The following is a 12,437-nucleotide window of genomic DNA, read 5'->3' as shown; positions in this document are numbered from 1 at the left end:
ACTTGTCATCATCTCCTCGTTGCAACTTCACTTTGATTGATGCTTGGTCCCTGTGTGTTTCAAGGTTGAAGGTTTCTGTTTTCCCTTTGAGGGGGTTAATGATAACAGGCTATGGCAGATGCTTGGCCCTCTCGGCTGTGGAAAACTGCAGATAATTCCAACAAGTTCAAAGGATTTGCTGGCTTCAGAGGAGAATGACATCTCCAATGCAGCCGTCTCCACTGGATGACCGGTTCTCTTTGCGAAGAGGTCTTTTTAGTTAGTTGTGAAATGTCTCGGCTATCTTGGCTTTTCAGTATTTCTTTACTGCTTTTATTTTTGCCATTTCTCGTCTTATTATGACAGAGGGCTCACTTTGAGAAGTCTCCTTCTTTGGGGGAGCATGTACCTATGGTGGGTTTTCTCAGGACTGGCGAAATGGATTTCAATCAGGCAAAAGAGATCAAATTGTTCTTTCTTGTTTTGAATTTAGCAGAAAATTGAGGTTCAGTTTGGCCGAACTGATGGAAACTCAGCCTCGTTACAGTCAACCTCACGTTTCGATAGGTAAAGTAATGCCTGCATTAAGTTGGGAAGCACCTCGATGAAGATCTTTTTCTGCATCGAAGAGACGACTTCAACAAGAAGTTATGCAGATTCAGCTTTCAAATTAGATTCCTGCCATGTTCTCTGCTCGCTCTGCTTTTGAAAGTCCAGCAGTCTGGTCTATAGGATGTTCACCAATTTATTGCTGTGAAACATTCAGCTCTGGAAATGTTTGTTTTGCTTATTATTTGACCGCCACAGTTTTTGTTTGCTTTGAAAATCTTTTTCAACCAGACATCCTACCCTTAGTACTTTCATGAAATATAAATAAGAAGTCATAACTGTCTATACTCTATCTATACCATACCATATAGCATTATCACAGTAGAGCTAATGTAGGTTAAAACTCGTCAGTTAAATAAAACTGAGCTGATTATGGTAGATCCAGCTTCTCAAACCTTTTTCATCTTTATAAAATAGAGATTAGTGAGTTTTGCATTTCCAGTAAGATAAACAACAAGTGTTGTTTGTGGTTTATTGTATTATACATGGCAAACACATAAATTGGAATAAAGTTCCGATTAATGGATGAAGTAGCTCATTTGGGTTTTATTATTTAGTGATGTTTTGAGAAGAGAAAAATATGCATTACCTTTGCAGTCTCCATCAAGAATTGGTCATTGGAATACTTCCAGAAGTAAATCATTAGACCAAGAGCACAGCATTGCTGCTACATACATGCAAAGGCAGCCAAATAAAAGAAGAAATAAAATCTACACAGCATAAATTGGCATCAGCAATGTTATTTTAATGTTCAACCAAAAGAAAATCACATTCTCACTATAGAGGAGTAAATCTGGGTTCACCAGAGCAGCGGAGTTCCCACTGAAACACAACCTCATAATGTGAAATGAGGGTTGTTTTCAACGTCATTGTCATTGTGAGTGGGATCACCGTAATTGTAGAGGTTGCTGTCTTCATAAACAAGCAAGCAAAGATCCCATATCTTTGTGATGCGGTTGCAGCGATGGAACTTGGGCACAGAAAGGAAAATAATGAAATCGCATATAATTTGATGACCTGCAAATATTGTTGTAATGATAGCCGTCAGGTCAAGGCATCCAGCTAATCACCCTCATTTATCAAAGTTTATTTGCCTCAAAAATGGTCACCGTAATGGGCTGAAGGGTTGAATTAAAAATCAAGCAGCGTGGCAAAACATCCAAAGTAGAAGATGCAAAAAAAAGTTAACATGATAATTAGGTTTGAGAAAATCAGATGAAATATAAGAAAAGTAAGAGAGTGAAAATTACAGCAAAGAAAAGATAAACAGGTTCCTGAGGATAAACAGAGATTCTAGACAATGGAAATCTAAAGAGTCTAAATCGTTTCATTTGTGTGTGGCTATTTGTTCCATGATACAACACAAAAAGGATGTTTAGTGTGCAAATTCTGTCTCTTTGTCAGGAAAAACTAAATTAACCTCTTATTTAGTTTGATGTTGGATGTTTTAATTATTTCCAGCAACCGAGCTAATGCTAATTTTAATAAATTGAAGGCAGCATGGCGTCCTCCAGTGCATCACAAGAGCGGATGCGGATTCACTTTTGCTAAATAAGAAACATTTGTCTTCTCAAAATAAAGTATTTATGATGTATTAATTAAGTGTATAATGTATCTACTGGTCATATATTGAAAGGATAATCATGTTACAACAGTAAAGAATGTTGAAAATAAACACGATATCCCCAAAGTAAGTAAACTGCCTGTTGGCAAGCCCTCCAGTGGGCTATTTAATTTAACTGGATGAAAGGCCCATTTAAGTGTTGTTGTTATTAATCATGTATTCATAGTGGACTTAGGCCCTCATACTGTAAGGTACTGCAAGATCTGAGTTTGCCCTGAAACAAATCATTAGTGTTTCAGCCGGATGAGGATAATAAACCCAAGGGTTTATAATGACTGTAGAAAGAAAAATCAAAGAGACACAGCAACTCGAGAATGTGACCCACACCCACAATTAAAAACATGAAAAAGTACAAAAAGACGTCCCAAGGCAAGAACGTGTAGCCGACAACAACTGGCATGTAGAGATGTGGTAATTGTGACCGCGTGTAACAAATACAAAATAGCTCATTCAAAATTTATGAAGTGTGATTTACGTGTTTTTCTGTCTCTGGTATCTACCATATGTTGCGCAAACCAAAAAACTAATAATGGAAAAATATATATATAATGATACCACGAAAAACTGCAATTGGCAGGTAGAATCAGTTACAGGTGGTCGTCATTTATAACGGAGTTACGTTTTCAAAGACCCCGTCGTGAAATGATTTGACGAAAAACTGAGCCGACTTTTTGTAAAAAAAATTATATTCGCATATGTATGGGCCATTTATACCGTTCGTACATACTTACTCACTCATAACTCTGCAGCCAGTACATTCCGCTCATCCCAACAGCAATTGAACTCGTACTTTTGAAATTCAAAAAGCCCATCACAAGTTATTAAGTGAGGACCACCTGCATACAATTTCAAAACATTATTGCAAATAAGTCTGTTTTACAAAAGGTTCTGGGATTGAAAGTCATGAGTCCAACTGAAGTGCATGGATTCCCGGAGAAACTGGTTCACAGAGGAATAATTGGAATTTAAACACTGACCTCTCATGCCAAAATGGACTAAGCTATAATTTAACCGTATAATGCTGAGTGCAACCGGTCTGCTACCGTAGTGTAATGCACTGGACATTACCACAATCAGTCAAATATATTGTAGTGGTCATTAATTAGGTAAGAAAAAGAAATAACAGCTTATAAATATTTTCATTAAATAATAATGCATACAATTGATTTATCTAAAACTGTTTTTTTGCAATGCAGAAGAGGTGAAGGTATTGGCTTTACTTTCTTTGCACAATTATAGATTCCTAAAGCCTGATAATATCTGAATGATGTGTTCAGATTTCTTTTAAACTTCACATGCAACAAAGGTCACTAAATATAACTTGAACTTTCCAATGTGAGGTAACATGCCCAGAGAGAGAACCCCAAGCTGCAAAATTGTCTGCAGAATACATTCAAGCAGTTAAATATATGCACAGACACAAGTTGAGGTTTGCCTGGAAAGGTAACGTCGGCATTTATAAATCCACCCTGCTGGATGAAAAGGCATGTATGCTTATTTTTGAATGACTCGTTACATCTTTATTCAATATCTTCCCTTGTTTGGACAAGCTTCTAAAATCCAGTGCATGTGGTTTGTGGCCCAAAATCCCTTCTGGAACTGGACTTTATTTTCCAGGAATCATACTGTGATAATGTTGGATAGTTATGGCTGTCTGAACTTCCCTGGAAGCATTACGTGTCCCAGTTACCAATGCTACACGCATTCGTTCATTCATCTTCCGAACCGCTTTGCCCGTTACCAGGTTGCGGACCGTGCTGGAGTCTATCCCAGCAGTCAATGGGCGAGAGGTGGGGTACACCCTGGACAAGCCGCCAGTTCATTGAAGGGCCACACTGGTTTGAAGCTATATATTCAGAGAGAGCAGTAATTATCTGTAATCAAAGTTGTACTTTCTATTTCTTTCAATATAAGGCTGTTTATTGTATGTTTTGAAGAGAACAGTCAAGCATGTTCTCGGCCAGGCTTTTTACCATCGTAGTTTTGATATGCGTTAATTGGGTATCTCCTGATCCCCACCTACCCTGATATGACCCTAAGTCATTTCATTCCTATTTCCACTGATTGCTGGCTGTCGTATGTTTAAGCGCTCTGTCCATTCACAATTTGATAACACTTATCATTGCTCAAGTATGAAAGTGTAAGCTAGGCTCGCTGGCTTCCACTTGCACCGAACATTGTTTCCATTCCACATTAACCAAACGAGTGTCAGGCTGAGTTTAGCTGCTCTTCTTGAATGAGTCCAGTAAGCGTCGGCGTTTAACTTGACTTGGGTGGTATTTGTCATCAGGAGCGGGAGTCTCTTCTCAGATGTCTCAAAAGCTTCGGCAACAAAAAACATCTGTCCATAACAAGAACAGGGGCAAGTGGGAAATATGACTTGTTTTGATTTGAGTGAAACGGCTCATTAATGATGGAATAAAAGGTCGCAAACGCAGCAACTCTAATCTGCCTGCCCAGATGTGTGATTGAGCAAAACCAAAGTACCCACTCAGCTAAATACGGTATATAAAAAATAAAGTCTTGGTGAGTGGCATCATCAAATTTATTGAACAAAGATATTCCTCTGCCTGTAAAGTCCTTGAATTCTAGCTGAGCTGTCCGGTGTGTTTCATTGACAGAAGTTCTGCAGAGACACCATGTCTGTCTTTGAGCATCTCTCCCTTTGGAGTTCATTACATGGAAAATTGTTGCATTAACCTACATATAATTTGAGTGCATAACTGACAGAAAAACTCAGTTGAGTTGGCGATTGTTGGTCTTGTAAATATGCACGAAGCCCAGTAAATGCAGCCGGTAACTATTTAAAGCAGCCTGTCATAGTGTCAGACTGGAAACCTCTGTTCATGATGCACCTCGGTTGATTCATCAGCATAACAGAGTTTTGAGAAAGGGAGAGTGGATGCGGCGCTAAGTCTGTTTTTTAATCAGGGCAGAAGCAGGCCCCATCCTTGACACTGTATATTACATTCCTCAAAATCAAGAAATGGCTAATTCAAGTCATGCATTTCCTAAGAAGTGCTTCTTGACTGGAAATTAGCTCCACAGACATCTGTTTTAGACGGCTAATACGCTCTAATCACAAGAACCTGCACACTTACAGCCCATAATATGCTGTGCATGCGGCTTCTTATCCAAGCTTGCCAAGTCTGGTGGCCGTTTGGTGCCACTGATGAGACTCGACTCGCTGTCACGCTGTAGGATTACTCGTATTGGTTTAGTGGCTTTGTGAATTCCCTACGGTGACCTGCACTCACGCTGCAGCCATTCGCACAGCTGTACAAATACAGAAGTCTTTCACGTTAAATGACTTTCTTTCCTGTGCAATCTACTGGTGTCTTTCTTTGAGGTGTTCAGCCTGATCCCTCAGAGGTAGGGGTGGCCTTCAGGGTGCTCAACATCTTCTGAACACCTAAAGTATTGTTTCTCGTGTCCTGGCCTTCTCGTCTTAAACTCGAATGGGGTGCAGGGATACACAACACGCCCACGATTGTCTTTTTGTTGAAACCAGTTCAGGATATTGCTTTCAAGGACAGTGGAATATATCGTATAGCTGGCGTGGTGCTGCAGTCGAGCGCTTTCTTCCCTCCCAGTCCTTTCTGCTGGCAGGAGGGGAATCTGAGAGAGAGTGTGAGAGAGACAAAATGAGACAAAGAGCATTTGATGTGTTGGATGAGTGGAAGGTGTGCTGTGATGGTAATGGTAAAGCTGTCAAAGCGATGAGGCGAGTGTCAGATTCACATACAGCAATTCCCATTCACACCATGGATGAGGTCACCGTGGGACACGCCCTGAAGAAATCTGCTTCCAAGCTGAGTCTCACTGTTCTGCTTGTGTGTTAAGCAAAGGGTTTGTGAAGGAACTCATCTTAGGTGGGACGAGCTTTCACTCCATTAGACATGCTGTTTGTCATGATAATCCTCAAGTCCATTTATCCGGGCTTGAGACCGGCGCAAGGGAGAAACTGGCAATGCTACGTTAGCTTCTGCTAACCGCACTACCCGTACTTGCTATTGATTATATACCTTTACCTTTATCCACAAAACATTAAGCATGTCGTGAGATTAGAGAACATCTTTGAGAAAACGATGCACTTTAAAGTACACACTTCTGACCTTTCTTGAATAGGAGAGAAACTCAGGCAGTATCTGATCATAGTTGAACAAACAGAGGGGCCACCGCCAAAAACTCAGACATTAAAAATCAAAAGGAGAGATGTTTTTCTCTGGTCAAAACTATATTTGGAATGAATTACTTCAGTGAATTGTTTCCAGGCAATTATTTGGAAGGCTGAGATAAAGTTGATTCTAGACTATAGAATGTACATGAATTCATGTAACAGCAGCATGAGGAGACCAAATGTTCGACTCCACGCAGGTAATTCACGTTAAGTTTTGTTGCCAGCAATAATTATCTTCCAATCATAACAGCTTTTCAGTAATCTTCTGAACAACTGATGAAAATAGACCCTTACTTTAAAATGTGAAAGCAAACAAACGTACAATTATCCCATGCAGAGTAATTTAAGTCTTCAGAAGCCCCATGATTATTGGAAGAATGATTTTCTACAGCCAGAAAACTGGCTGTGAAGCTCCACAAATGTTTTGCAGATTTAGACTCCAGGACCCCGAAATCCCCCTGACATGAGGATGAGTAGATAACGGCTCATTTTTCAATTGTGTGTGAGCTGGAAGTGGTGCTTAATTTTTGGTTTTCTTCCATTGAGCATCTGATTCAGTCTTGGAAATCATTTGTAAAGACGGATAACATCTATTCCCAAGTAACATTCATCATCAGCAAATCAGTGGCATCGGATTTCACGAAAGTACCCCTGAATTACACCAGAAAAACTTCACAGCCATGACTTACGTCAGCGCTGTGAATTATTCGTCGGTTTCTTCTTTTATTTGATAGAGGTTTTCATCACCCGGTTTCGAGGGTCAAAGGTTAGAGGGTGTTGCTCTGTACAGACTATGAAGCCCTCAGAGGCAAATTGTCATTTGAAATGTTGGACTATACTTTGTCGGGTTATGCTGAAGCCTATCCCAGCAGTCAACAGGGCAAGAGGCGGGGTACACCCTGGACAAGCCGCCAGTTCATCGCAAGGCCACACATAGACAAACAACCATTCACTCACACGGGCAATTTAGTGTAACCAATTCACCTCATTTGCATGTTTTTGGTGGTGGGAGGAAGCCGGAGAACACGGAGAGAACCCACGCAGACACGGGTGAGAACATGCAAACTCCTCACAGAAAGACCGCAAGTTGGATTCAAACCTGTGACCTTCTTGTTGTGAGGCTACAGCCCTACCACTGCGCCACCATGCCATGCATCATTTTGAATTTGACTTTGTGACTAGTAAATGTTTTTTTCCTGAATTATTGTTTTTGAAAAGTAATGCATAAACACCGTAACAAGAATACAATATTTGAGCGATCTGTGTGCTTCAACCCCGAGAAGACGGGGAGAATTACTACGCACTACCAAACAGAGAGGGTGTGCTCTCGCTGTCCAGAATGGGATGGATGGGAAGCCAAACGGGGAGCTCACTGCTCTTTTGCTATGCACAGTTGTTGTGACTCCTTTTTGTTTTAAATAGTGTTCATTAACATGCTATCGCCCTGCAAATTGAAATGTGCCTCCTGGACTTTCCATACTACACATGTTCTTTTCTCTATGTGTCTGTCTCTCTCTCTTCCTCCATCTGTATGTCTTTCATCTCACTCTCGCTCACTCCTTCTCTACAGACTCTCTCTACCCTTTTCATGTTGATTCAGGTGGTCTACGTGCACTCAATCACAACAAAACAATAAATATCACAGAGGGCACATTTCTTGCACATGTTATGTCTTCCTGCTGCCTTTATTTTTTGCTTCACCCACCCCCCCCTGCCTCCTCCTCCTCCTGATGTGTTTCCATGTACTAACTTCATTCTCTTCCTCTTCCTTGATGTGTTTCAGACTGTTCCTGAAAAGCCACAGTGGGACTGCAGGAAGACAGAGCAGTCTAGTAATCCACGGAGCAGACTTCAGCACCAAGGACATGGACAATGACAACTGCATGTGCAAGTGTGCCCTTATGCTCACCGGCGGTAAGCGCAGCCACACATTACAATGAGCATAATCACGAGTCCACAGCAGAATTATTATTATTGCCTCCTGATGCAAGAATTACTATTTATTCTGACTTTTGAACATGTTTTTATTCTCATTCATTATCACAGTGTTGACTTCGCAGTCCATGTTTCTGCACGACAGCAAGGACAGTCAGGGTGTTGAAGTTGAGCTATTAAAGACGTTCAACTGCTTTACTCGCCAGGATATAAACAACATAATTGTTATGTTGTAAAGGTGGCAAACATTTTAATAAACAGTCACTGGTTATAACATCCATCAGACACAGCAACAATACAGCTTTAACTCATAGCATTTATTTAGAGATGCATAAGTATATTTAGATTATTTTTTTCTTCTCCTGAACTATTGATGGGAATGTGATGTTTCATAGCTGCTAAATGGTGACTTTATCTGTCGACCATTTGATGCTGGTTAGAAAGAGGTTTAGCTAAGCTTTTATTTCTGAAAACAGATGCATGCTGGGAACAATGCTAATGAGACAACAAGAAATGAACTGAATTTTTCAGAACATAAGACAATCTTAATATAATCAGAATCGGAATACTTTATTAACCCAAGTGGGTCAATTCAGGCACATGTGCACCAATAGGCTATTATCTATTTTCATGTAGTCATGGTCTAAAAGCATTAATAATAGCAGCAAATGACAGTTTAACCATGTGTTTTAATTACTAAATATGTTTAACTAGCTTAAAGTTGTTCCTTGCTCCCACAAAAAGTGTTCTTGCTGTAACAATTGGCAGTGCACTGTTATTTTTTATTAAAATAAATCATGGATAACACTGTGAAAAGGGCCCATGAGGTCATAAATTGGAATCATCCCTTTAGCTTTTGTCTCATATGGCACAAGTGATCATACAGAATTAATGATAAAGTTTTAAAATAATTGCCATTACAAAAGCCATTTGGTCTTATTTACCAACACCTCAGTGTTTATTGCCCAGTCATTAGTTTGCAGCATGCCTCATGCAAGACATGCAACATGAACATGAACATGTGTTCATCTATCTGCACCTATTGGGCTATTTTCTGTATCCGTGACTAGTTTCACTGTTGTTGGAAACACACACATTATAAAACTCCCTGGGCACAGCACCAAGTGTCAAAGAGATTTAAAATGGCTCTATTTCTTCTCCTACAAAAGTGGAGCCCAGTGACCCTTCCTGTCACCTCATGGCAGCTCCGTTCCTGACCTGGTCCCAATCAAGCATTTCTAAGTGCAGATTTAAGATCCGCTCTACCTCTTACCTCATTGTGAATGCAGTGGGTTAAAGGGAACTGGCATGGGATCACTGATCAGCACCCCTGCTTTGCTTGATTCATATTGTCTATTGCCAGCCACAACGGAGGAGCATGACGACTGTTAGCCTGCATCAAGGTTGGTCTGAGCCCAGCGCTGTTCCAGCTATCGTATATGCAGCGTATCATTTGATTTATTTGCTGCATTCACAAGAGCTGGGCTAACATCAAATGACGTAAAGCAACTGGAATGTACAAGAGGGAAATTCTCTGGTCCGTTTATGAGGACAACCGCAGCGTGCCGTATCGAGGAGACGGGGAGGATATTGCTTTCACGCACACATAATGTCTGTATTTACTTCAAACCTTAATTTGCAGTAGAGATAAGATGCTGGCAGGAGGAGGTAGGAGGAATCACGAGAGCAAATGGTACAAGCTGGTAATTTGTACTCTGGCCTAGAGGCAGAGAATATATGATCATAAATCTATTGGTGGTATTCACGCTAAGTGTTTATACAGTATGTGTGACGGCAGTCGTGGTCTGTGGTTCATCACCAAGTGAGAGAGCAAGTTGGGCACATTTCTCATATCCTGCGTTGGGGAGGACGATGCAAAGGACAGGCCGGGTGAAGTGGAGGAAGTTGATTTGCTGTGGTGATCCCTGATGGGATAAGCCAGAAGTACAGTAGTAGTAGATTGCAAAGAAAAGGGCTGTTCTTTAAAAAGGACAGTATCCTGGACATGACGTGTTATTACCAAACCCTGAAGACATTACCACCAGTTCTTCTCCTGGAAATGTTGACTTACCTTTTCATTCTAATGCTATTTGTTGTCTCCCAGACATCATATGTCTAATTTAATGCAGTATCAATGTATGTTTTGCCCCTTCAGGGTAGCTGGAACAAGCTGTAATCACAGTACTGACTTTACCAATATTCACATGCTTTTAGCTCAGTTTGGGTCTCCACAAATACTTTTTTTTAAACCGTTGACTGGGTAGCTGCTCTAAGCTCCACTGTGTTCACCAGCTAGATGCTGACCTTATCTCATTGATATTTTATGCTGATTAGATAGCATAAAGGTTTTTTTTTTTAGGGTATAATCCCTGAAATAGTTTGTTCCATCAATACAAAATCTTAAAATGTGCAGTAGAACTGAGAGAAACTGCAGAGTCGGATGCTTCCAGCTGGTTTATCTCTACAAGTAACCCAAGTTACAAATGAACATTTGATCCTATGTTAATATGTAAACATTGAATATAGCGGCTTCGCAAATTTGCAAAGAGGTCAGGACAGTCGTCAGGCTGCCCAGCTTGAGATTGATTCCTCATTGAATTTCATGTACAATAAAATTGTAGCAGAGCAAAAGAAATTTCATATTGACTTCAAGCTGGAGCCAGCATCCTGAAATTTTCTGCAGCTGTGTGAGTGTCCACCAGTTTCCATGCTATGTAATCTCTGTGTGTGTGTGTTGTCAAGAAGCAGCAATCAATGTGAAATTCATATATGTGTGATGCATGCCAGCACCGAGGGCGGAACATTGGACCTGATTACCATCGGGTCATGTGAAATGTCACGCTGCAGTATGCCGCAGCGGTATTCCGCTCTGACAGGGCAGAGGAGCGTTGCCATCTGTGATTGTGTGACTGACACATGCCATTCCTCACATATCTTCTATATCTGACCGTATCAGTGAGGGTGCGTTAAGTTCAGAGACTGCAATTCACAAATTACTTGAATGCACTTTGATGTTTTGTTCACTAAATCTGTATGTTCTGAAATATATCATTCTAATAGTAATAACAGCATTAATCATGACTTATAACCTGTATCGTACGCTCAAAGGGACACTTTTATGTGTGAAAAACCTCAAAATAAATCATTATAGAATTTAAGATTATAAGAAATGGCTGACTGTCCATACGTTTGCTTTGACAGATGTAATGCTGCTGTTTAGTAACTAAAGGCTGCAGGTAGGATAACGGCTGGTTGGAGACAGCGTAGGAAAGAGCCAAACCATTCGGACCTAGAATATTATCAACAGTATTTTAAAATAAATTAAAAAATATATCGGGTTTTTCAGTTGCAAAAAAAAAAAAGAACTGCCCTCTAAAGGACAAACAAGTTAACCTTCTCACTAAACACAAAATATCCTCAAGGGAAATTGTGAAATTTGTCACCTTTTGAGCAGAATGAATGTTTCCCATGCCGGAGCTCATGCACATGCAGCCACCACTTGAAATAGAAACCGGTATTGGCGTGCCGAATGGCTCTTGTGACAGTAACACATAACGGCGTGATGTCTGCCCTTTGGGAGAAGCGACGGGAAACACTCGACCTTTCCTGCGGACAAATGTTATGACTGATGACACTCTGTCGATAACCTGATCAGACAGGGTTACACATCGTCTTCATTTATGCTGCCGGTACAAATGCACGTCTCCATCCTTCCTTGTCTTTGCAGGCTGGTGGTTTGATGCGTGTGGCCCGTCCAACCTCAACGGCATGTACTTCACCCACGGACAGCACATAGGGAAGTTGAACGGTATCAAGTGGCACTACTTCAAAGGCCCCAGCTACTCCTTACGAGCCACCATCATGATGATCCGCCCCCTGGACTTCTCCTAGTCGCATGAGCTCAAAGACTTTCTAACTTCCTAACAACTATTTAACACATTAGAGGGAAGCTTCCTATTTTATCCTCTTGTCTCATCTCATTCCGCAGTCCTCGGGAGTCATCCATGAACTGCAGAGCGACTGCTGTTGCTGTCTTGCCTCATATCCTTTCCCCCCCTCATGTGAACTAAAACCCAGTCATGAAGGGGAAGACAAAGTAAGACACGACTC

General features: G+C 40.8%; 1 protein-coding gene across 1 annotated transcript in view; it reads left to right on the top strand.

Moving 5' to 3' along the window:
* angpt1 (angiopoietin 1) overlaps positions 1-12,218 on the top strand; it is a 49,338-nt gene extending 37,120 nt beyond the window's left edge. Inside the window, exons 8-9 of the mRNA XM_068747109.1 lie at positions 8,176-8,306; positions 12,055-12,218. Coding sequence (XP_068603210.1) covers positions 8,176-8,306; positions 12,055-12,218 — 295 coding nt within the window. The remainder of the gene's footprint in view (positions 1-8,175; positions 8,307-12,054) is intronic.
* The last annotated feature ends 219 nt before the right edge of the window (positions 12,219-12,437 follow it).

The sequence above is a fragment of the Brachionichthys hirsutus genome, chromosome 13 (assembly GCF_040956055.1).
Source record: "Brachionichthys hirsutus isolate HB-005 chromosome 13, CSIRO-AGI_Bhir_v1, whole genome shotgun sequence".
Taxonomy (NCBI): Eukaryota; Metazoa; Chordata; class Actinopteri; order Lophiiformes; family Brachionichthyidae; genus Brachionichthys; species Brachionichthys hirsutus.
This window is presented reverse-complemented; position numbering and strand designations above follow the sequence as displayed.